At 51.5% G+C, this 25,681-nt stretch overlaps 1 protein-coding gene across 1 annotated transcript; it reads left to right on the top strand.

Moving 5' to 3' along the window:
• The first annotated feature begins 365 nt into the window (after window positions 1-365).
• On the top strand, window positions 366-18,290 carry PTGER2 (prostaglandin E receptor 2). The gene is made up of 3 exons (XM_053283300.1): window positions 366-1,244; window positions 1,353-1,487; window positions 17,240-18,290. Exons 1-3 carry the CDS (start codon window positions 465-467, stop codon window positions 17,477-17,479), a joined length of 1,155 nt encoding a protein of 384 aa, XP_053139275.1. The 5' UTR covers window positions 366-464; the 3' UTR covers window positions 17,480-18,290.
• The last annotated feature ends 7,391 nt before the right edge of the window (window positions 18,291-25,681 follow it).

Raw genomic sequence — 25,681 nt, 5'->3', positions numbered from 1 at the left:
CTCTATGGCACAGAGTGGCTTCCAAAGCGACTAGAGAGGCCCTTCATTCCTGTGTCCAAGTCAATGAGCCCCCCCCCTTCTCTCTCTGGCCGGAAAAACAATGCAACGTGCTCAGCTTCGCGGGGGTCCCCTGCTCTCTCAGGGCCTCTTTGGGGGACAATCTGGGGGGGGGGAGTGACGGTCCCCCACTCCTCCCCACGTGCGCGCCTTGCGGGCGCGGCGGTGCGCTCCAGCTGTTTGCGACTAGGCAGGAGGACGCCTCCCCCGAGCGAGCCCTGCCTGCGCTCCGCCTCCGACTGCGGCCGGCGACGGCAGCAGCAGCAGCAGCAGCCGGAGGGTGGCTTACTTACTCCCGCGTCGGAGGAGCCGTGGGAGGGAGGTGGCGCCTCTTCTCCCGCCCGCCGCCTCCCTCCCCTTTCCCTTTAGACCCGGCGGCGGCGGCCGGCTTCATTCAGCGCCCCACGATGCTGCTGGACGCGGCGGACCGCCGGGGCAACGCGACGTCTTGCGAGCGGAAGGGCGGCGGGACGCTGCCGTCGGACGAGAGCCCGCTCATCGCGGCGCTCATGTTCGCGGCCGGCGTGCTGGGCAACGTGCTGGCGCTGGCGCTGCTGCTGCTGGCCAGGCGCCGCCGGCAGGCGCGGCGGGAGCGCCCGGCGCCGTTCAACGTGCTGTCGACGGCGCTGGTGCTGACCGACCTGCTGGGCACCTGCCTGATCAGCCCGGTGGTGCTGGCGGCCTACGGGCGAGGGCGCAGCCTGGAGGCGCTGGCCGGGAAGCGCCAGGGGGGCCCGCTGTGCCACTACTTCGCCTTCGCCATGAGCTTCTTCAGCCTGGCCACCATGGGCAGCCTGGCCGCCATGGCGCTGGAGCGCAGCCTGGCCTTCGGCGCGCCCTACTGCTACGCGCGCCTGCTGAGCGGCCGGCGGCGCGGCGCGCTGCTGCTGGGCGCCCTGCCGGCCTTCGACGCGCTGGCCGCCGCCTTCTGCGCGCTGCCTCTGCTGGGCTTCGGCCGCCACGTCCAGTACTACCCGGGCACGTGGTGCTTCATCCAGCTGCGCTTCGCGGCGGGCAACGGGACGGCGGCGCGCTCCTCCTCGGCGGAGAGGGGCGAGCTGACCTTCTCGCTGCTCTACGCCTCGGCGCTGCTGCTGCTCATCCTCTTCGTGGTCCTCTGCAACCTCAGCGTCATCGTCCACCTGCTCTGCCTGCACCGGCGGGGCAAGGACGCCCGGCGGGTGGCGGCCTCCTCCTCGGGCTCTTCGCCCTCCGCCGCCGCCGCTGACTCCTCGGCCACGCACGGCGGGCGGCTGCTGCTGCTGCGGCACTTCCCCGCCCGCTCCCAGCGCGAGCCCCTCGACGGGCGGGCGCAAGGCCGCCCTGGCGGCGACTACCGGAGGCCGCTGTCCATGTCCGAAGAGCTGGACCAGCTCATCCTCCTCAGCATCATGACCATCATCTTCGTGGTGTGCTCCTTGCCCTTCACGGTAAGCGAGGGGCGGGGAGGGGCGACCCTGGACCAGCTGGGGAGCAAAGGGGGGGGCCGAGAAACTGACTCCAGGGGAGCAAGGATTTGGCTGTGTGCGTCTCTCTTGATGGAGCAGGGGGAGAGCAGCTGGTCCTCTCCAGCCCCAGCACAGCATCCCTCCAGTGGCTGCGTGGCTGCTGTCTATTTTGTTTCTTTCTTAGATTGTGAGCCCTTTGGGGACGGGGAGCCATTTCATTCATTTATTTAGTAAACCACTTTGGGGAATTTGGTTGAAAAGCTGTATATAAGTCTTTGTCGCATTTGTCTTTGTGAAACACTTAAAGAGGTATGGCAATTAATGTAATTAGCAGGGCTGGGCAAAGTTGGCCCTCCAGATGTTGTTGAACTACAACTCCCATCAACCCCAGCCATAGTTATTGTGGCTGGGGATGACGGGAGTTGTAGTCTAACAATACCTTCTTCAACTGCTACGGCAAATATGTATATACCGCTTTTCAAGCAAAGTTCCCAAAGCAGTTAGGAACATAGGAAGCTGCCATATACTGAGTCAGACCATTGGTCCGTCTAGCTCAGTATTGTCCACCCAGGCTGGCAGCGGCTTCTCCAAGGTTGCAGGCAGGAGTCTCTCTCAGCCCTATCTTGTGTAAATCTTTGTAGATATATCATGTACAAACAACCACTTTGTATATAATTGTGCTTTGGCAACGTGCTGTATGCTTTGGTAGTTTGTTGGTTCAATAAAAAAAATCTTGTCCTATCTTGGAGATGCTGCCAGGGAGGGAACTTGGAACCTTCTGCTCTTCCCAGAGCGGCTCCATCCCCTGAGGGGAATCTCTTCCAGTGCTCTCACTTCTAGTCTCCCTTTCATATGTAACCAGGGCGGACCCTGCTTAGCTAAAGGGACAAGTCATGCTGGCTACCACAAGACCAGCTCTTGTGAGGAGAGCTGTTGAGGGGAGAGCTGGTCTTGTCCACCCTGCTTGCATATGAATGGGAGACTAGAAGTATGAGCACTGTAAGATATTACCCTTGGGATGGAGCCACTCTGGGAAAAGCAGAAGGTTTCAAGTTCCCACCCTGGCTTCTCCAAAACAGGGCTGAGAGAGACTCCTTCTTGCAACCTTGGAGAAGCTGCTGCCAGTTTGTGAAGACAATACTGAGCTAGATAGACCAAGGGTCTGACTCAGTATATGGCAGTTTCCTATGTAACTCAAAATGATCGATGTTTCTGTAGTATGTATTTGTCTTATCAGAACGATGATGTCTGTTTTAGAGTCTCTCCCGCCCCTTCTTTATTTTTAACACAATGATGTAAAACTTGGAAATTAAGTCATTCTTTGGTATTGGGAGACCCCTCATAGTGTGAGCCCCTACATTGTGGTTTCCAAAGCTTGCACCTAAATCTGTCCCTGTAGCTGGCTGCATTGACTTCGGCAGTTTGTTCTGGGGTGGAGGAGAATGAGGTGGCTTTAAACAACTGAGGGCTTTAAAAATAATTAATTCAAGCCACAGTACCATAATATACTACTTACAGCATATGTCGGGCACTTTGCTGTAAAGTTCCAGTGTGGTGGGTCCGAGTGAAAGGGGCAAGCGGGGGGGGTTATTTTGCAGGGAGGGCCCACTCCCCCTTGCCACCCCTCCCCAATGAGAGGGTCAGGAGCCCAAACATGGAAGGTGCTGGAGCTGAAAAAGCCAGCCTTTCCCCTATCGTCAAACTCCAGATGTGGTTGGCTGGCTGTGCTGCTGGAAGAGCACTCTGCACATGCCTAGAATCCTTAGTCACTGATTCACATATCCCAGCATGGAGAGAGCCTGGAGATGCTGGCCGACTCCAGGTCTCTCCCCAGATTGAGGCTTAGCCCCAGAATAGGTCGCTGGAGGCAGAATGTGACCCTGCAAAACCCAAAGCCTTTTGTAAGAGATGAAATAATGTACAAGAGGATTTTGATCCACAAGGCTTCCATTGGCTCAGGGCCTCCCTCACACGATCAGCCTATCCAACATTATTATTTTATTATTATTATTATTATTATTATTATTATTATTATTATTATTATTACATTTATATCCCGCTCTTCCTCCTCACACTTGAGTTTCTCTTTCACAACAACCCTGTGAAGTAGGTTAGGCTGAGATAGACGTTACGTGATACTTGTGTCCGGGGTCTGTACACACGCACATGTTTTTGTGTGAATAACTGTGTGTGCTTTTATTTTAAAAGTGAACTTGGGTGCAGGACCCCTCAAGTTTATTATTTATCTATTTTATTTATTTTAAATATTTCTCTACCGCCCAAAACTTGCATCTCTGGGCAGTTTACAATTGAAATCATTTAAAACATTAAAACAGTTAACAATTAAAATCATTTAAAAGATTAAAAACATTTAAAACCCAGTATTAAAATTATTTAAAACTACACTTCTAATTAAATGCGGGGTGTAGCTAGGCAGCGGACTTCGGTTCAATGTAGTGTGTGAATAACTGGACCTGCATGACGATCAGGGGTGTAGCCATAATTGAGCGGATGGGTTCAAAGAACCCGGGGGCTCCCCAGTTCCCGAGGGCCTCCCAGCTCTACCCCCCTCTTTTCATCATCATCTCCCTCACTCCGAGGGGGACGCCAGGGAGAGGGGTGAACACATCCTCCCCTTCCCTGGCTATGCCCCTGGTGCCGATCTGGACATGCATACACTGTCCCCCAGGGTGCACATGCGTTGTACATGACGTGCAAAAGTAGGATGTCCTTAACTGTCTGGTCTCTTGTAGTATGGAAGAGAAGGCTTGCCTTGTATGTAATGCAAATGTGGATTGTGCCCCCACCCCCCAATGTGGGTTTTACATTTGCATGACAAACCCTGTTGAAGCCAGGGCCGCTTCAAGCCTCCTGCGTGTGAGCAAGAGTGCCTCTCCAAAGCCAGTGAAGAACCACAGCCAGACCTCAATATCTAGGGGGGAGGAGGGGCAGGGAATTTCAGGGCAGAGGCCAAGAGCTTTGGGGCTGGTTATTTCAGATTTCACTTGACCTGAAATCATAGGGAGAAGCAGCCCCCACACAGGGCTGAGTCAGGCAGTGGGTGTGATGCTGCAGTACTAATACATCGGAAGCTGCCTTATCCTGAGTCAGACCATTGGTCCCGAGGTGAGTATTGCCCACACTGACCGGCAGCTACTCTCCAGGGCTTCCCCAACCCCACCTGGTGGAGATGCTGCCAGGAATTGAACCTGGGACCTTCGACATTCCCAGTAGATGCAGCAGAGGTGGCCGGTGAGGGTGACGAGAGTCATTACTGGCGATACCACCGGCACCTGGCAGTTGCGGGGAGCAGCAGTGTCCCACACGGCATCCCACACAGCAGCCGCCACAGCTGCGGCACTCAGCTGGCCTCTGCGCATGCTTGGTGGCCATTTGTGTGGCCAGCATGCTCTTGCTGACCATGCCAATGGCTGCCACGGATGCTCAGGCCAGGTGGGCACCATGGTGGTGCAGTGGGAGGCTTCATTTAGCACTCACAGCCAAATGTTTCCAGAGACCATCCCCATGAATGTGTCTCATCTCCTTTTAAAGATATCTAATTCAGGGCCAAATTGTGTAGGGAGACATACGGACCAAGGATGTGCCAGTGCAGCGAGAACAGCCTAACGGATTCGTTTCGTTTCGTTTATTACTATCCACGATCAAAGATCAGCAATGCAGTTTAAAACTTTACAGAAAAGTACGGATAAAAAAGAATGCATAAAATAACAGTATTAACAATCAGAAGGAGAACAAATCCCAGTTGCATATAAAGATAGCGGTTATCCAGCATCCTAACCAAGCCAAGAATCTAGAAGACAGGACAGGAAGTGAGTTGCTGTCAAGTCCTGATAGCAATGGAGCAAAACTTAGCCACCTTATACGTAATGGGAGGAATTTGATCTGCAAGCAAAAAAGCAACATAAAATTCTTCTGAACGACCAGGTAAAGATAATACAACTGGAGTTAATAAAGTCTGTCGTATGTCCTTATAGAATAAGCAACGCAACAGAACCTGTTGTACATTTTCAACATCCCCTAGACCACAAGGACAAAGTCTGTCACTCCTTGGGACCTTCAAGAATCTCCCAGAAAGCACTGCAGAGGAACTTCCCAAACGGAACTTCCCAATTATTGACACCAGTACATCCAGGAAGTGGGAATTTTTGACACCCTCCTCTTCCCCAGGAAGCCCTCTGTGTCAGTGATCCCTCTAACAGAGATCCCCAGATATTGTTGACTATTGTTAACCCCTGCTAACTGGGCAAAGAGGCACCTTTTACCGTGGTGATTCTCTCTATTTAGCAGGGGGAGAGTAACTGGCCCTCTCCACCCCCAGCACAGGACCTCCAGTGGTCTATCTTATGTTTATTTTTAGATTGTGAACCCTTTGGGAACAGGGTTCCATTTTATTTGTTTGTTATTTCTCTGTGTAAACCGCCTTGAGCCATTTTTGGAAGGGCGGTATAGAAATCAAATTATTTATTATTATTATTATTATTATTATTATTATTATTACTACTCCCAGAATCCCCAGCTGCAATGGCATTATGGGAGTTGTAGTCAACAACATCTGGGAATCCCTGTTAGAGGGAGCCCTGCTCTGTGCCACTGGAAAATATGTACCTGAGGGTTGCTCAGCCCTCGGGGACATATTTTTGGGTGGCAGCGAATTTCTGAACTAACCCATGCACTTAGTTGGGAAGTTGTGTTAGGCTGCTCCATTTCAGCCCATGTATGCATGTACAGGTCTGCCGATCCGTACTGTTCAAAACGTGTTACTCAAACATGTTCAAAACACGTACAATAGAATGCTTCCTATCTGTACTGTGCATTGCCTACTCAGGTTCACTTTCAAAAAGAGCACGTGTGCAGTTATTCACACAAAAATATACACATGTGGACAGACATCTGTATGCACGTACAACATGCTAAGGCAGTTCATGCAATAGTTAATCTGATGGGACAAGTGTCTACCCTGCATTGGGGGCTGTGCGCCCTCCCAGTTTGTGATCGGGTGCTAACAAAAACCTAGGAAGAAGGAGGAGGGCGCAGTCACCCGGAGGACGGCTTTCTCTCCTGCCTTGTTGAAAGGCTGGGTACAAGTACTGGGCAAGAGAGCCTAGTCTTGCTTGGATGCCAGGGTGGTGTAGTGGTTAGAGTGCTGGACTAGGACCAGGGAGACCCGAGTTCAAATCCCCATTCAGCCATGATACTAGCTGGGTGACTCTGGGCCAGTCACTTCTCTCTCAGCCAGACTACTTAACAGGGTTGTTGTGAAAGAGAAACTCAAGTATGTAGTTCACCACTCTGGGCTCTTTGGATGAAGAGTGGGATATAAATGTAATAATAATAATAATAGTCCTCCCCAGCTCCTCTCTCTCACACGACCACTCCCCCCCCAACTCCTGTCTAGGTTTTTGCTGGCACACAATCAAAAATCTAGAGCAGGCACAGCTCCCAGAGGGGAGCAAGACACATTTCCCACGAAACGATTCTGTGAACTGCCTTCATGTCGGAATATGGCTCTTGATGCTTGGAAGCTGCTTGGGAGGGTTGCTTGAGTTTTTTTAGGGGGAGGATGCCCCCCCCCGTGCCACTTCTCTGCTCCTGGTCCGGCCCCACCGGAAGCCACATTCCCTCTTCCAAAAGGGCCGCTGAGCTCCCACGGCCTGCTTGGGTGTGTGTCTTTATTCCTCCCCTTCTGGCCATCCCAGACCCTCAGGGCAGCTTGTAACATAAAAAGAATCCTAAAAATGCCACCGAAGGTAAAATGCGTGAACGGCAAGCCGCAGCAAGCCATAAACTAGCAAAGCCGGGCAACTGAGTGCCGATACACTCAAGGGCTCAGCCGTCACATCGGCTCAGCCACAGCCAGAAGCCTTTTGAAAGACCTCCACTGCACACACCTGAAAGGCAGCAGCAAAGATGGAGCCGACACGAGGAGCTTCCTTTGCACTGCTGGACGGATTCCATGTGCTTCTTGCTGCGCCCATCACAGCCCTTGTGTCAGGTTCGCGCGTCCAGAACTCAGAGGAGGTGCAGCTGTTGGTGCAGGGACTGGACTGAAGGGGCCACTGCGCATTACGTTGAGTAGCAGGCTCTACAAGCAACTCCCCTTCACTTTTCTTTATAGGAATACAGATTGGGACCATGGGGGCACTGTCCCCTCTAGGGCGTGCACATGCATGCGCTTACACGTTTTTGGATGTCCACTCAGTTAGTTTTAGATCCCGCTGAGGTCGAATCAGGAAGGCCCCATTCTGAATGCACATGCGCACATTCTGCCTTGATACTGCTGCCCAGAACAAAACTCATTCTGCACAGAAATGAGAAAAATTAGAGGGACCACTGCATGGGGGTGGAGGGAGGGAGCTTAGCTCCTATTGTCACCGTTCCATTGAGATCAGGGCTCCAAACAGTTCACGTGGTATGAGGAACAGCGAAATATGTCAGCTGTGATGAGCAAGGGTGCACCAGTGGACACAGAGGAGAGGAGAGCTGGTCTTGTGGCAGCAAGCATGACTTGTACTCTTAGCTAAGCAGGGTCTGCCCTGGTTGCATATGAATGGGAGACATGAAGTGTGAGCAGCACTGTAAGATATTCCCCTGAGGGGATGGAGCTGCTCTGGGAAGAGCAGAAGGTTTCACGTTCCCTCCCTGGCAGCATCTCCAATTTAGGGCTGAGAGAGACTCCTGCCTGCAGCCTTGGAGAAGCCGCTGCCAGTCTGTGAAGACAATCTGGAGCTAGATAGACCAATGGTCTGACTCACTATATTGCAGCTTCCTATATTCCTATGTTCCAGTGACATGCGAGAAGCAGCATGTATTTGCAAGGAATATCTGAAGAGTTTGTATGCAGATCCTTGCAAATACGTCATCCCACTGCCTAGCTTTTTGCATTGCAACCCACGATCAAAAGGAGAAATGAAGGAGGCAGAGCAGAAATACGGCCGAAGTCACTTATAAATAGCATTGGCTGACAGACACCAGCACAGCAAGAGTCACCGGTGGGCAGCGAGAGCATCCCCACAGAACTTCCTGCCTAACTGCACCATCAGGGAGGCAGCCATTCTTGACACCGCTCCCCTTCCCCAGAAGTCCATGTGCCACCCACAAATATTTCCCTGAGGGCTGCACAGCACTTTCCTGGGGAAGGGGAGGGCGTCAAAAATGGCCCCTTCGCCTGTTGCCGTTTGTTGGGAAGTTCTGTGAGGCTGCTCTCACGCTGCACCTGTGCACCCATGCTCTGTATGTCCACTTATGTGATTTGTAATTTGGCCCTAATTAGATAGCCTTAAAGAGGAATTAGACACATTCTTGGAGACGGATTGATCTTTTGGCTGTGAGAGCTAAATGAAACCTCAATGGCAGCTGGGGGTGATGGAAGTTGTAGTCCAACAGCAGCTGGAGATCCAAGTTTGAAAAACCCTGGTTGACTCTGTTTGTACTGACTTCATTTCGTCAAGGTTTTAGGTTCAGAATTGTTTTATTGCCCTGTTCGTCATTGGGGTTTTTTCTCTCCTGCTGGTTGAGTTTTTAGCAGCTCTGATTTTGTATGTTTTCTTCATTTTAATTTGTTGACTGATTTATCAAGGGCTTGGTGCAATAAGAATCAAATTGAAAAATGGGCATAATGCAATATCTAATTACTCAAGTAGAAAGTGTATGGATTGTGTAGCTGCATTCAATACTATAGAGAAAATGGCTAGAATTATGAGTATTTTTGTAGAAATGTATTGATAGTTATTCAAAGGCAGGAGGAAATCACTTATTTTTTTTAAGTAGGTATGAGCTCCAAAAAGGAGAAGACAATTAGAATACATGAGGAAGAAAAATGAGAGAGTAGGAAGGAAGAGGATGAGTTGCCCTCAACATCAGGCAGTTTCTGTTCAGTTTTAGCAATAGGATTGAGGGAAGGATGACAGAGGAAAGAGAAGATAAAAGAACAAGAGAGAGAGAGAAAATATATGGATGAAAAGCTTAAGGTATGGGAAGGGAAAGTCGGAGAACTGTGGAAGCAACTGGCAGGACGTGAGGAGCAATTCAATAACCATGGAAAGACTTTGAGTTTAACGCAGAAAGTGCAAAGTGAACTTGAAAAACAAGTGAATAAGATAAAACACAGATATCACATCATAAGAGTACGGATATTTGTATTTGTACATCATTGACTGAACGACTGAAGAAGCAGGATATTAAGGTGTGTTTATGCTAAACTGTATGTTGCTTAAGAGGCCTTTTGGCGGAAAAGCAGCCCAGAAATACAATCAGGTTTGCTGCCTGTTGATTTCATTTCTGTCCTGCCTTTTTCTTCCATTGTGGAAGTCAAAAGGATTCCCAAATGGTCTCTCCTGCAGCATCTGAGCAGACCCAGACCTGCTTCAAGCAAGGTCCCTTTGAACGGGGTGGGTGGGGGGGTGGGGTGTGTGTGTTCTGGACCTGCAGCTCCCACCAACCTCCGTCCATCCGTCCGTTGTGACTGGAGACTACAACGGAAGCTGTAGGCCAGCCTCATCTGGCGGGGCCCCAAATGGAAATCCTCTGCTTGAGACCGCAGCCCTCAAGAATGGGGCCCTTCAGTTTGGTATTTCCTTTATTGCCTTTTCAGCTGGAGAGGTGATTATCTCCATCCTTCTTTTTCTCTGTGTCTCCCATATTTCTTGGCCCAGTTGATGGTTCTGTGGTTTTAGTTTTTAGTTCAGTTCATCCACGTTTTGCTCGAGGGGGCGGAGGACCCTGCCACGGAATTCCATGGAAGGCTCCCCTGTGTTTTCTTTAAAAATAAATAAATAAATACATCCCCCAGAAGACTGCAAATCAGGAAGGACGGGTTGGAGGGGGGGCGGGGGGGACAGAAAGAGAGAGAGAGGCACTTAACTCTTTCCATGCCAGCCCTTTTCCCTTGCAAAATCTCCTCCCTTGAGCTGCTTTCTCGTGGAAAGCATCCTGGAAGGGATATGATTAAGCGCCCTCTTTCCCATCTCCACACACACACACACACACCCTCCTGCTAATTATTGCAACCTCCCTTGGTTGCTTTTCTTTTTTAAAAAAGAAAAGCCAGGGAAGGTTACACAGAATTCTGCCTAATGTGTCATTTGGCTGTCCGCCTGAACGTTGGTTTATTCCCACACTTCAAAGATAGATCATCATTTCTCGGTCATTAGTGAGCTGCAAGCCCAACTACTGGCAGCAGGTGGTCTGAGATGTCAAGAGGATGAAAAAGTGAGCCATGCAAATGGACTCCTTCTTCCACCGTGGATTCCTCCCACTTCCCCTGGCTGCGGATGGGTCTCCTTGTGACCCAGGCCTCTGCTGCCAGCTGAAATGCCTTAAATCCACTTAAACAACTTCACTCCCGCAGCTCATTTGCTTTCCTCCCATCCGATTGAGTCACCGGCAGAGAGCCTGAGAAGGAACAGCTGGTGAAGCCATGACAGTTTCTTGGAAAAGGACGGCCATGCTGGTGTGGGAGCCTTCATTTGGATTCTGAATGTGCACCAGAGTTTTGGAAGGGGAGACGGGTGTAGCCACCCAGAAAGGAGAGCGGGCCCTGTGAGAAGTTTCCCAGGTACATCACATCCAGGACTGCACAAATGCCACCGTTCTCTGTAGTAGCGGAGAAAAGCACAGGACCGGACGTCATATTGAGTTCAACTTCCAGAGGATCTCAGCTTGTGTTGCAAAAAGAAAATGGAGTTTCTAGCCCTTTTGGCTTCAGAGCGAAGCTTGGGAGCCTGAGGGGCACTGCCTGCAGAAACGCCAAGAGGCCAAGAGGGCCATGGAGATGATGTCCAGGAGTGGGAATTAGAGCTTCCCCTCCCGGCAGGGCTGCTTGCCTTTCCTCCCAGCTGGGGAAACCAGAAGAAAATATGCCAAGCATTGCAAGCTCCGTTATGCAAAACAAGAGCAAATCTCTTCCATTGGCATGATTTATGCGAGTTGCAGGTTCTAACTTTTCTTGGTGCAGAATTTAGATTGCCCCCAGATGCAGAATTTGAAATGTTTCCAATGGAAACAAGACCCCTTCCATTTGTAAGGGGCACAGGTGACTGTTCTCTGTAGTTGCCGGTGGCTCTTCTTCACCGTGTACAGTACATTGAGCTGCTGCTGTTGTGGGGGTGGTAGATAAAATACAACAAAGGCAAATGTTTCAAAACATAGAATCCTAGAATTTTAGAGTCGGGGGTACCTTAGAGGACTTCTAGTCTAACACTTTGTTCAGTACAGGAAAGTGCCCCAGTATCCCTGGTAGGTGACATCCGGCCTCTGTTTCAAAACTTCCAGTGAACGGCACTTGGGGAAAGCACGGACTGCACCAGGCGATGGCGAGGCCTTTGGGGACTGGGGACCCTCTTACTAATTTATTATCTATGATTATGTGTAAGCCGCTTTGAGAGCTGCGGTCAAAGAGAAGGTAGGCAAATTTTATTTTGGTCATTGGCCAGTAAATAAAAACAGTTACAGAACAGTACCGAAAGCAATACAAAAAGCAGTTATAGAATCTCAGAACAGATTGTACAAATGATATAACAAAACTTAGCTATTCTGCAAATAATCTTCTTATTGGTATTTGTCAATAAGAAATTTAGATAGAAGGGCGTCCAGGGAGGTTTTCCAAACAGTATATAGATATTTGTTGCCATCTAGCCTGAACCCGCCCCTTTGCCCTTTGAATTCTTTGCCCTTCGATTCTAGTCCTGCTTTCAGGAGCCACAGAGAACAAGTCTCTTCGGCCGCCCATCAGATCTTTGAAGACCGCTCTTAGTTTGCTCTTCTTCAGGCTAAACATACCCGGTTCCTGCACCCGTCCCTCACAGGACTTGGTTTCCAGACCCCTTGCCTTTACTGACCTCCTTTCTTTGAGCCTGTTCCAGTTCATCCATTATCAAAATAAGCTATAGTAGTTACCATTGATTCCCCCCTTCCATTTGACAGCCCGCCCACCCCAAATCCCTGCCTTTCTACCCTCCTCCACTCTCCTCCCCATCCCATAAGCCCACCCTCTTATTCCAAGGGGAAGAGTAAATTTAGGAAATCTGGGATAGCAATAATCAGTAAAGCATCAAAAACACGAGAGAAGCGGAAGCAGAAACCAAAACGAAAGCCACAATCCTAAGAGCAAAGCCCACTGTGAAAATAAATGTGCATTGCTTTGATTGGGGGTGTTTGGGGTTTCTCCCTTCAAGACGGGGGAGAAAGACGTCGGGAGACGGGGGCCTAACAGAGAGGTCCTCAAGGCTCTGGCTAGTGGCAGTGGGGTAGCAGGGTGGCATAGGTGCACCATCAGTATACAGATGTGTCAAGTAAATAAATAAATTGCAAGCCTTGCTCTGTCTGCGGGGGTCAAACGAGATGTTGTGAGAATCAGTCGGCCCTTCTGTGTTTTCCTTTCCTTTCATAAACTGCAGCCAGATCATGACTGCGCTGTGAGGGGAGCAAGCCTTTAACTCTGCCCTTCAGTCCCAGTCCAGCTCAGGCTCCCTGGCCTGGCGCTGCTGTTTACCCCAAGGAAAAAGGCCGTTGGTGCCAAAGGGAACTCCCCCCCCCCCGCCGGGGTAAATAGCAGCCATACAGGCAGGGGGGAGGGACACGTCTGGGCCAGATCAGGACTGCAGCAGAGAGAGGCTCTCCTGATCTGCAGAGGCATGGAGCACCCTCCCTTTTTGAAGGCATCAGCAATCCCTGATAGGAGCTTAGGAAGCTGCCGTATACTGAGTCAGACCATTGGTCTATCTGGCTCAGTATTGTCTACACAGACTGGCAGCAACGGCTTCTCCAAGGTTGCAGGCAGGAATCTCTCTCAGCCCTATCTTGGAGATGCTGCCAGGGAGGGAACTTGAGACCTTCTGCTCTTCCCAGAGCAGCTCCATCCCCTAGGTGGGGGAATATCTTCCAGTGCTCACACTTCTAGTCTCCCATTCATATGCAACCAGGGCAGACTCTGCTTAGCAAAGGGGACACGTCATGCTTGCTACCACAAGACCAGCTCTCCTAGATGGTGGGGGGTGGTGGTGGTAGTTCCCATATATGCGAGATTCTGTGTTGTGCCCTGTGACCTTTTGAGGGGGGTACTGGAATGAGAACTTCCCTCCTCCACACGACTGTGTCTATTTTGTGAGAACCGCAAAGCCCCAGTTTACTTTCTATGTATTTATTCAAACATTTCTCATCCGCTTTTCGGGAGGGAAAACTTTCCACCCAAGTCCGCCCCTCTGTGATGTGGCTGTTCCCAAGCGATGAGAGTGCCTTTTCTTTGAGCTGGCAAGGGCATGAACGGCAAACTGGGAACTCCCTAGTCCAGAGCTTCCCAAAGCCGTGAGCTCACGGGGTGAGCTTGGGCAAGCCCTTGGGTTTGGGGCACCCCTCCCCACGGGCGGAAAGGATGGAGAAGCCCTGGTTTTAATTTGAGCCGGACAGGCTGCTTATCCCCGGGGACAGGAGAGAGAGAGCACAGCAAAGTCCACTCTTCCAACCCCCAGTCCCCCCCCCTCCCCAGGGAGGAGAGCGCCTGGGCGCGCCCAGCAAGTCAGACATGGCCATGCTTTCTTGAAGAGTGTAGGGGTCACGATTGATTGGCAGATTAAGTGCCTTCAAGTCGGTGTCGACTCTTAGCAGCCTCTTAGCAGCCGCATAGAGAGATTCTCTGCAGGATGTCTTGGGCTTGGCCTTTCAGGTCTCTCCGTGGCGCATTCATGGCGGTCGTCGTGTGGGTCATCTCTGGCTCATTGCTTATTGGGCCTGTGTGAAGCTTCGGCCAAAGCTGACTACTCTGCACAACACCCCCCCCCCGGCACCAGGCAGAGACCCCCATCCCCAGAGACCACCAGGCAGAGACCCCCATCTGTGCAGTGCTGAGCTGTGCCCAGCGCCAGGGGGCCCCTTTAAAGGGGAAGGGCCCCTCCGGAGCCCCTGCACCACCTTGGAAGGGCCGCAGAGGGTGCTGGGAACTGCTGGAGCCCTTCCCAGAGCTTCCCTCCCAGAGCTGTAGGGTGTTCCCCCGCCCCTTTCCTCGCCAGCCCTTATTCAGTGTAGGGTTGTTGTGCCAGGTTCACGGCAGTCCCTCCAGGCATTACTGTGGACTGGAGGCCCGTCCACACGTAGGGCCTCTGGGGAGGGGCCGTAATTCAGCAGTGGAGCCTCTGCTTTGCAGGCAGAAACCTCCCGGGCAGCCTCTGCAGATAAACAGAGCAGGCAGCAGGTGGAAGAGAAAGGCCCCGGCCAGAGAGCCTGCCGGACAACTGAGGGGTGGATGGAGCAGTGGTCCTGTTGAGTAGAAGGCAAATTCGTGGGATTCTCTGCTGCCCCAGAGGCTCCTCTCAGAGTGTACAGGGGAGGGGGAGGAGGAGAGGGGTGCCACTGACCCCTCCCTCGGATGTGCAGATAGGTTCCCTGTTCGGCATAATGTTCTCAGTACTCCCGATACAATGTGGGGCTGGCATGAGGAGAGGGGCTGGCCCTGGGGAGATCACCTCTTGCCTGCAGAGCTCTGCGTTTTGACTGTTTCCCCATGCAGCACAGACACTTCCACGGGGGCCAGTCCTCATGCTACTAGTCCACATTGTGCTCGTCACAATTTGTCCCCTCGGGTAGAAATACATTTGAATGCCTCCAGAGTGCTGATTCTGGGTTACAGAAAAAGAAACAGTTATATGTCATAGGCCATAACTCATACTTGGTTCCCTTTTCGTCTGGAAATGGGTCCGGCATTAGGTCATAAATCAGCCGTGCAAGCCGTAGGCCGGTCTGGTCTTTGTCTTGCCCCCGCAGCCGTTGTGGTTCCCATGCTAAATATGAAATCTGCTAACTGTGGGAAACCTAACTACCAGGGGTGAGAATTATTTCAGCATAAGCAAATTCTTATTACAGACTCTAACAAAATGGCAAAGCTTATGTCAAGTAGTTAACTCCTATATTCAACTTATATTTGCCGTACACCAACACTACTTTAATGCTGAGAAAGATGGGGAACACCCAGAAAGCCCTTTGTACACTTGCCCGTGTCATGAAAACATTGAGGGAGGGAGTTGGCCAGCCTCTGTCTGACTCTGCGGGTCGATTCTTGGCCACCCCCAACCCACACGCCCTCTCTTTCTCTTCTTCTACTTGACAGATGGGAAGCAAGGCGATAAGAGCCGTATATACAGGCGCATCCTGGATCAGTTTCCTAGGGAGAACTGTCCAGCCCGGCCCAGGGCAGTCTTTTAGCAAGTAGCACCGTCTCGTTGTTGAGTATGAATCCAGGGATAGTCATCAGCAGAGAGGATCCAGGGTGCCGGGTGCTGCTGCTGCTGCTGCTTTCGAACCTCTGACGTCTCTGAAGACAAGATGAAAAGATTGCACAGTGTTAGGCCTGGCTCCTAATACAGGAAATGGTTCCTAATGATCCCCGAAGGTAGCTGTTGGCTTAATGGGGTTGTGGCAAAAGGTTCTGCGTGTGATTGGAGCAGAGCACAGGAAATGGTGGTGGGTCTGGCTTCCATTCCGAGGCGAATTTGTATCTGTGGGTGTTGCTTCCCTGCAGAGATCAGTCATCCCCCTTTCCTGCCTCCTCACCCTTTTTTCTCTTTTCCTTTCCCCTCCTTTTTGTCTGTCTCATGGTGGCTAAGAGAGTGAGCTACACATTAGGAGGTGCCAGGTTCAAATATTGCATCGGGCTTGAACTCCTAGGAAGCTGCCTTCTACTGAGTCAGACCCTTGGTCCTTCTAGCTCGGTACTGTCTTCACTGACTGGCAGCAACTCTCCAAGTTTTCAGGCAGGAGTCTCTCTCAGCCCTCTCTTGGAGATTCTGCCAGGGGAGTGAACCTGGGACCTTCTGCATGCAATCAGATACTTTTTCATTGAACAAGGGCCTTGTCCCCTAAGGGGACTATCTTACAGCGCTTGCATGTTGTCACCCATCCAAATGCAAACCAAGGTAGACCCTGCTTAGCAAAGGGGACCGTTCATGCTCACTACCACAAGACCAGCTCTCCCGCCCCCTCATCAGCACCTTCTACAGTAATGGAGGAAAGGAGGGTGATATTCCCTACCATACAACAGGGGTTCTCAGCTTTGGGCCCCCAGGTATTGCTGGACTACAACCCCCATCATCTCCAGCCACAATGGCCATTGTAGCTGGGGATGAGAAGGGTTGCAGTCTAGCAACATCTGAGGACCCAAAGATGAGAACCCCTGCTGTACAGGATTGTTATGTTTCCAAGTGGCCCTCATTGTCCACGGGGGTTCTGGTCTCTGCTACAACCGCAGATAAGAAAACTGTGGATAAAGAGACCTTAAGTCAATGGTCGTTGGGGGGTTCAGTTCCTGGAGGGCAAAAAAGGCAATTTAAAAAGCAGAAAGAGGTGAAATGAAGTACCCTGTTATGCTCTCCAGGTGTCCGGCTGTCCAGCAGTGCCTTCCAAAATTCCAAATTGTGCCAATTTTCCATGAAAAATCACGGCTGGGGGGAGTTTAAAACGAAGAGCCACAAAATGGCTTCTTCAAGCAAAATGGTCGCTGGAAATGACCTCGGAGGTCATTTCCAGCCACCCAGGAACCATGAATAGGCAGATTTTAACCCTTTAAAAAGCACGTATAACGAGGTCCGGTCACCATTGCCCGACCTCAGATACGTGAAACCGTGGTTGCTGGGACCACAGATAACGAGGGACACCTGTACCACATAAGGAGGTCCTTTTAACACTCCAGTGCTTTTTAAAAACAAAATGTGTATGTTCTTCCTTTCCAGATACGTGCCTTCAGGAACAGTTTTATACTAAACACTGATTGCAAGAAGGACCTCCAGGCGTTGCGCTTCTTGTCCATCAATTCCATCATTGACCCCTGGGTGTTTGTCATCTTGCGGCCTTCCGTCCTGCGAGTGGTGCGGTCCGTGCTCTGCTACCAGATACCCCTGAAGCGACAAACGCATCCTAAGCAGGGTCCTTGCCCTGAGCCCACCAAGCAGGCTGACGTTTGCAGACAGTAGGTTGTCCTGGTTTTGGAGAAGGCCCTGGGAAGTCCATGCGCACATGGCTCCTTGGGGTCACGAAAGAAGACATGGACACACCACTGGAATGCTGCACTTTTGGATTCACGGCAAACTGGGCTGCTGCCTGTTGGGCCCTATGCCGTGCTGCATCGGTCAGGGGGCAGCTGTGAGAATCATCCCAAGTGGCTCCATTGAAGCAACCCATCAAGAAATGCTCCAGTATTTCTTGGCTGATCTGAGTTACTCTTAGATAGTTCAGCATGAAACCTTATTTGCAGGGGTTGACATGAGGATGAACGGAGCGTTTGTGCGATGGGCAGAGTTGCACTAATCACGTCGCTGCTCAGATTGTGTTCTTGCACGGTTGTGCAAAATGTATGAGGCATGCCATAGGATGCACACCCCGCTAGTGCAACACTAGTCTAGAACACACACTCCAGACTTTGCACAACTCGCTACTAGTGCAACAGCCTTGTGCCAGCACAAGGGCACACTTGCACAAGGGCTGGGTTAGTCTGGTTGTCAGCTGGGGGAAGGGGAGCGAAGAACGCCTCTGTGGCAATCAGAAGTTTGCCAAACACCCAGTAATCAAAGGTGGTGCCATGACCGCTTCCTTTTCTCCCACGAACTCTGGGGCCAGTGCAAAGCGTGGGAAGTATTTGAAAACATTGCTGGATATTTATGTCGAGGATTCAGGCATGGAGTCTTGCACCAGAGTTGTTGTTTTTCATTTGTTGTGACTGCAGATGATGGACCTGTATCAGCAGAAGTGTATTTGACTTTTAAATTTTTATTTTTATTTGTTTTACATGTCTATCCCGCTCTTCCTCCAAGGAGCCCAGAGCGGTGTACGTGGTTATGTTTATCCTCACAGTAGCCCTGCGAGGTTGGTTAGGCCGAGAGATACGCAGAGGCACTCTTACCCCTGGACTTTGGGTCCGAAGCCCAGGGCCTCCACAGCCCCTGGAGGCCACCAAATCCCCTTTAGTCTGTCCCGGGTGGTACACTTGCCCGGCAGAGCATGATGATGCTTAATTTGCAGGGGAGTGGGGAGGGGCCTACAAAGGCCTTTAGGTCCAGGCTCCAAAATTTCCTAGGTGCGCCTCCGGAGATACGTGACTGGCCCAGAGTCACCCTGTGAGTTTCGAGGCTGAACGGGGGATTTGAACTCCGGTCTCCCCAGTCCTCGTCCAGCCCTCTAACCACTACACCACAGTGACCACACCCACATTTCCTGAACCTTAACTTTATTCTTTGGGCACTGAAAGGAACCCTTTCAGCTTCTGGACTCCAGCAAATGCCGGGAGTGTGTGCTCAGCGTAGGCTGGCTGCCGAAGCAACCCTCACAGCCGCTTGGGAGCCCAGAGGAACATTTTGCAAGAGAGAGGGGTGTCTGCGAGTGCCGTGACCTGAGCATTGCTCCTGGCTTCTCCTGCAGTGCTGCAAGGACTCTTGGGACACACCTGGAGGGTCGTGCGACCCAGTGGCTGTTCAGCCCTTAAGACGTCTTGCGCGAACCCTGCGTGGGCTGGCTTCTCCACTCGGGCCTTCCCAGTCTGGTTTCGGTCTCCGATGGAGCACAGCTTGGGACCAGAGATGCAGTGTAGTGTAGACCATACACCTGAGCACTTCTTCTTATCCCATCCCTGACTGCTGTGTCCTGTTCCCCTAGGGGCCCCTCCCTCAGATTCCACTGAACCCAGATAGAAAAGAGGACGCGAGACATCCAGTGTATAATGCCAGGTTCGCACCTGCCTTTCCAAGACCGAGTGGAGGCAAGACTGCTCTTGAGAGGTTGGGTCCATTGATGCCCATTCCCTGTGATGGCTAAACAGAACCTCCATGTCCAGAGGCAGTATATCTTTGAATAACAAATGCTAGGGGCAGGCAGCAGGGGATGGGACATCATCTTTATGCTCTGTTTGAGAGGTTTCAGAGCCAACTGGGTGGCTGCTATTGGAATCAAGGCTAGACTAAGTGTGTGGGTGGGTGTCTTTTGTCCAATCAGCAGGGCAGCTTGGGTGCACAGGAAGCTGCCTGATACCGAGTCAGACCATGGGTTCCTCTAGCTCAGTACTGCCTACACTGACAGGCAGCGGCTCTCCGAGGTTGCAGGCCAATCTTCCCCAGCCCTTCCTGGAGATTGAACCTGGACCTTCCACATGCAAGGCAGACTCTCTGTCCCTCCGCTGCGGCCTCGTCCCATCGTTCTTGTGCTCTTATATTCTTGCAGTCTGGTGACAACAGGCTCTCTGTCTAGCAACCTCCGTGGATATTTATGAAGCTTGACAAACTGCAAATAAAGTGAGCACTTGGGTTGGTGTGGTTTTGAAAGTGTAACCTCTTGTCTTGATGAGGAGATATTGGGAGTGATTTGTGCCTCTCTAGAGTGTATTTAAGGAAAATGTGTGCTTGAGCCATTTCTTTCGTACATTTTGTTTTTGTGTTCTCCTCCTGTCTTTGCTCCTCCCTATAAGGAGCAGAAGATGAAACGATTATTCAAATGAAGCACTGAATGTGCATAACAAATAGAGGCTGCAAAATTCAGCTCTCCTTGCTCCAACGTTTGGACGAATATCTGGGAATGTCAGGCTGCTTTTGTGCACTTGCATAAGTGCTGCACAGTGGCGATTTGGGGCCCAGCCAGATGTGAGGTGTGGGGGAGTCCCATGCCTTGAGCTCCCAAACAGCTGTCAGAGCATCCGTTTGGATCAGGGCTGTGCCGCAGCAGGACGGGTGGGTGGGAGGTTTAACTCTTTGCACCCACCCCATTTCCCAGGTTTAAATCCCCACTCAAGTTGCTCTTAGCCACAGAGGGGGAAACGTTTGGGCACAAATTGTGTCTGCAAGTTTCCCGCTCGGTGATTAATAGCAGCTTGGGGAAACGCAATTTGGGTCAGGACTGTGGAATGGCGGAATGAGTCAGACTCCCCACTCGCACCTACCGTGGTCAGGATCCAACCCCCCTTGGCAGCTCACTTTAGAAAAGAATGAACTTTTCAGGCTTTGCATTCATTGAACTAGTTTGGCCGAGCCCAAGGAATGGTGGTCCCTAAGATGAGCTCTCAAATACTGCCTTGCCCCTGGTGGGGGCCAGCCCAGCCCCTTTCAGAGAGCAATCCTTGCAAGCTTTGAAAGGGGCTCAGAGTGGGGGGAGTGTGCCAGCTGCCTCCTCTTTTAGCTAGGGGTGTGCAAAAAACCCGACCGGAGTGATTTGAATCAAACTCAAACAGATTTGAATCGAATCTGAGTGCACAGAATGGGATTCATTTGAATTGATTGACATTTGCCTGAACTTGAATCCTTGGTGGAGGGAGCCAGCCAGCGGCCTGTGTTCCTCCTGCCGGCAGCCCCCCCCGCCCCCGCCACCCACCCCTGTGTCTGACGTCAGATGCAGGGGGCGTGGCTTCGCTCACCAATGGGGCCGCATTCCCCATTTGAGAGCAAATAGGGAGAGCAGCTCCCGGCCAAGCTGCAAACGCAGCGCTGGTTGGTATTTGCTCCCAAACAGGGAATGCCGCCCCGTTTGTGAGCGAAGCCACGCCCCCTGCCTCTGACGTCAGATGCAGGGGGTGTGGCTGGTGTGCCAGGCGTGGCCTCCGATTGGCGGTGGCCCAGGTTCTTTGAACCCGTTTGCTCAATGGTGGCTCCGCCCCTGGCTTGAATTGAATTTCTTCAACTCCGATTCAAATCTGCCTGAATTCTAATCGATTCGGATGAATCACATTCCGTGCAAGCAGATTTGAGTCCAATTGACTGCGATGCATTTCAAATTCACCTCGATTCAGTCCAATTTGTGGCACGTGCCTCCTCCTCGCCAGCGTTGCAAGGAGTGTGAGGAGAGTGGAGCAGCCCTTTCTCTCCTTTCTGTGCTCCTTGCAAAGCTTGCACTGAAGAGCTGCTCTCATGGCAGTGGCCGGGAGCCTCTCCCTGCCCGGCCGGCACCCCCGTGATCCCCCAGCTGAGGGGCCGCCACCTCACCTTGCCTCAGGAAAGGGCTGCCCTGTCTGGCTTTTCTCCGTCTCTCCAAGAATCTCAACACTGTTCCTTGGAGCCTTTGTGGCCGGTTTTCTGCCTCACGACTTCATGATCATTTTCTCCCTGCATGGCATGTCAGCAGATGAAAGTACGTGGTGGGGAGGTGGGAGTGGTCTCCCCAAAAGTAACTAGTATGCAGAAAAACAACAGCATCCCGTCCTTGTACTTCTGTAATTCATAAAGCATAATCATGCATGGTGTGGAGAAAGTGGACAGAGAGAAATTCTTCTCCCTCTCACATCACACTAGAACCAAGGGTCACTCCATGAAATTGATGGCTGGGAAATCTAGGACCAACAAACGGAAGTACTTTTTCACACAACACTTGGCTTGTGGAACTCTCTGCCACGAGATGTGGTGACAGCCAACAACCTGGATGGCTTGAAGAGGGGTTTGGATAACTTCATGGAGGAGAGGTCTATCAACGGCTACTAGTCGGAGGGCTACAGGCCACCTCCAGCCTCAAAGGCAGGATGCCTCTGAGTACCAGTTGCAGGGGAGTAACAGCAGGAGAGAGGGCATGCCCTTAACTCCTGCCTGTGGCTTCTCCAGCGGCATCTGGTGGGCCACTGTGTGGAACAGGATGGTGGACTAGATGAGCTTCCTTGGGCCTGATCCAGCAGGGCTGTTCTTATGTTCATTATAATGTGTCACCTTCAAGCATTCTAATTGTGTTCTCATGGCTTGACCCCTAAATCGGGCCTGATTGTTGGCTTGCAAGGGCTGACATTCAGAGCAGGGGAATGCCAGTGCAGCAAGAGAACGACGGCCTCACAGAACTTCCTAAGCAACTGCATGGGTGCATGCTGTCTCTTTTCCTAGGAAGCCCTCTGCACAGCCCTCGGGGACATATTTTGGGGAGGCACAGAAGGCTTCCTGGGGAAGGGGAGGGCGTCAAAAGTCACTGCTCCCCCACTGAAGCAAGAGAAGGAGTTCTGTTAGGCTGCTCTCTCACTGCCCGGCTGCTTCCTTGCTCTGAATGCCAGCCGCTATTTCTAAAGCACTTGGGAGTGGCTGCTTTGAGGCAGGCAAAAACAAAGAAGACCTTAAAACCTCTGATCTGAATTAGGACTGATTTCCAAAAGCAGAAAAAAATAGACTCAGCTTTACCTGCTTCTGGATGCCTAAGGGAAAGAGAGATGTGAAACTGCTTGTGTGGGAGAGTTCCACAGCTCCAGAGCAACCGCCAAAAATGCCCTCCACTTGTGGAGACTCGTCTGGCCTTCATGAGATGGAACCGGAAGGCAGGAATTCACTGGTAAGATCTTAAATGTTGACCATCCCTGGTCCCAAATATAGACTGTGAAGTTAAAACCAACACCTTGAAGCAGACGGGCAGCCAGGTTGCACCACAGGTGTGCACTGAACTTCAGGCATCCCCAGTGCAGTTAGGGTTAGGAGGCAGCTGCAGCTTCACTCACATGCTTCTCCTCCTGCCTTCTCCCCACTACCGCCTGCTGTATGCTGTGTTGTAAATAATAATACAAGAATAGCCTTTCAGAGGAGAGTTTCTTGGGTCACCATGGGGTTGGACTACAATTCCCATCATCCCCAGCCACAATGGATGGTAGTTGTAGTCCAACAACATCTGGGATCCCCATTTCCCTGTGCTGTGGCCTCTATCCAAACTGCACCCCACATGCACATGAGCCTGATTCAGACATGCTGTATAAGTGTATAGATGCCTGTACACTCGCACACGTGATTGTGTGAATGACAGTACCTGTTTTCATTTAAAAAAGTGAACCTGGGTACAGGCCCTTCAAATGCATGCTTCAGGTAGGAAGTGTACTTCTGTCCCTGTGTTCAGCAGAACATGTGAATGACTGTACCTGTGTGCAAACCTGTGTACGCTGTACACTTGTATGAGTGTTGAGCCTCATGTGTGAATGAGTTGCCGTCTGAGACAGAAAAGCAGTGCAAGTTCACAGAACTCCCACGTTGCGTGTCATCCAGCCCGCGGCCACTACACAACATACACAACACGTCATCAGGCCGTGATGAGTAGTGTGAAGAAGCAATGCTGATAAATTGAGAGAAGGGCAAAAAAGCAAAACTACAAATAGATTTTCTCAATGAGGAAGAGCTGGAGGTTTCTTCTCAAGAAATTCTTGGCGGGGGAAGTGGAAAATAAATTCTTGTTCAAAAACAGGCTGGTGTTTCTAAACCATGAAAGTAATCCTGCGTGGATTTCAAAGTTGAATAACAAGCAGGCTGTAATTTTGTCTTCTCTTCCTTCATGGCACCATTCCCACTAGCTTGCAGTGGGAATGCAGTTAGTGGTGCTTGGCTGTTTACACACAAGCCAACTTGAGAAAGACTGCTGCTATTCCGAAAGGGAAGCGTCCGGCCGGCCTCCTTTTTATTACTCTGTCAGTTCCAAAGGTTAGGTTCTCATTCTACGAAAGCTTCTTCAGGTTGAAATGCTAAGCATGCTCGCTTTCCCTCCGGTCTCAGGGGATTTACCCCTGAGCAAACAGGCATAGGAATGTGCAAAATGAATGACAGCAAAATGCCATTAGAAAAATACTACTACTACCAGGCAGATTGTGTGTTTCTGACCACTATAAAATATTTACAATGGTGTCCTTTGACTACCATTAACCACTGTGCAGCATGCAACTCTAGGAGCGAGCACCATCAGGTATGAACGACCTATGTTCCTAGATGCCTCTTAATGGGCGAACGTACATCTACAGGATGTGCACTGGCCTTTGCAATGTGGGTGGGCAGACAGGGAAGAATATTGTGCAACCAACGTCGTCATCTCTTGGCTGGATTAACGCACAAAGGTTGGCTACTGGGACAAGAGTTCTCCTCGTCCTACGTGAGGTCACCAAGTTCGTTTTTCTATGAACTTCAGCACTCACAGTCCAAAGCAACAATTATGAGCTGAACAAGAGCCCATCTTTATGACAGGTGGGGAGAGATGGGGAGTGGCGGGGGGGGAGCCCAAATGCCTTGCAGTAATCCTGGAAGGGGACAACCTCTGTTGGATGCCAGAAGTGGTTCCATCCCCAGCGGTACGCAGCGCTGGGAGAAAAGGCCACACCTCTGGCCAATGTGATGGTGGTAAAGACGGCCTCCAGTGCTTCATTAGCAGAGAGATCAAAAATGGTTAGAACGACACATGGCCTTTAAATAAATAAATAAATCAGCAACACTCTCCACCCGCGCCCCCACTCCAGCCCCCCCGCTGCCCCACCCCCCCACCCCCCCACAGCACTTGGGAGAGAAATGCCTTTCGAAATCAAGGAAAACCAGAATTTTAGTATAGCTGTGTTTGGGCAGCCCAGCAGCAGCATGTCCCTCCCCTTGAAAGAAAAGTAGCAGCAAAGCTAGGTGTCGTGCTTCTAATTCAGGTCTCATTTTGTGATGTATTTATCTCTTTATTTTAAACTAGCAATTTTCAGCCCGTTAGATTAACGGGCGCTAGTAGACCACCCCCGCCCCCCGAGTGCGGCCGCCAGCGGGCCCAGTCCTTCCCAGTCCGCCCCGGCACCTTCGGCCTCCCTTTCTGGCTTCCCCCGCCGCCTCGCCCGTACTCCCTTGATGGCGGCCGCCTCCATCAGGGCCAGTCGGCCCACCGCAGCTGCCGCTGCCTCACCCGCACTTTTGCCGCAGGCCAGTCACCCCCCGCGACCACCGCCACCTCACCCGCATTCTCGCCGTGGCGGTGGCCACCACCATCAGGGCCAGTCGCCCCGCCGTGGCCACCGCCACCTCTGGCCGAGGCCGCAGCTCTGCCGCCGCCTCGCCAGCACTCTTCTCCCATTGGCGGCGGCCACTTCTCCTAGGCCGCCGCTTCTCCTGCTCCAACATGGCCGCCCGTGTCTGGGCGGCCGTATCTTTTTCGGCAGTTCTGAGCATGCGCTCTGCGCATGCCCAGAACTGCCAAAAAAGACATGGGCACACGGGATCACACACAGGGCTTTTTAAATAGAGGATAAAGTGCATAATGTCTGCACCTAATTCAGTGGAGTGCAAAGGTTTGCAGGCAGCTGAGCATTGGATTTGGGCTGGGAGGAGGTTTGAGGGCAAACTTTACATGAACAGATGGAGCTGTCTTCTGGGTCAGACCGTGGGTCTTTCTAACTCACTATTGTTGACACTGACTGGACGCAGCTCCCCAAGATTTCACATGAGGGCCTTTCCCTGCCC

Source organism: Hemicordylus capensis, chromosome 1 (assembly GCF_027244095.1).
Source record: "Hemicordylus capensis ecotype Gifberg chromosome 1, rHemCap1.1.pri, whole genome shotgun sequence".
NCBI lineage: Eukaryota > Metazoa > Chordata > Lepidosauria > Squamata > Cordylidae > Hemicordylus > Hemicordylus capensis.
Note: the sequence above shows the minus strand (reverse complement) of the source record. Positions and strands in the feature narration are given on the sequence as shown.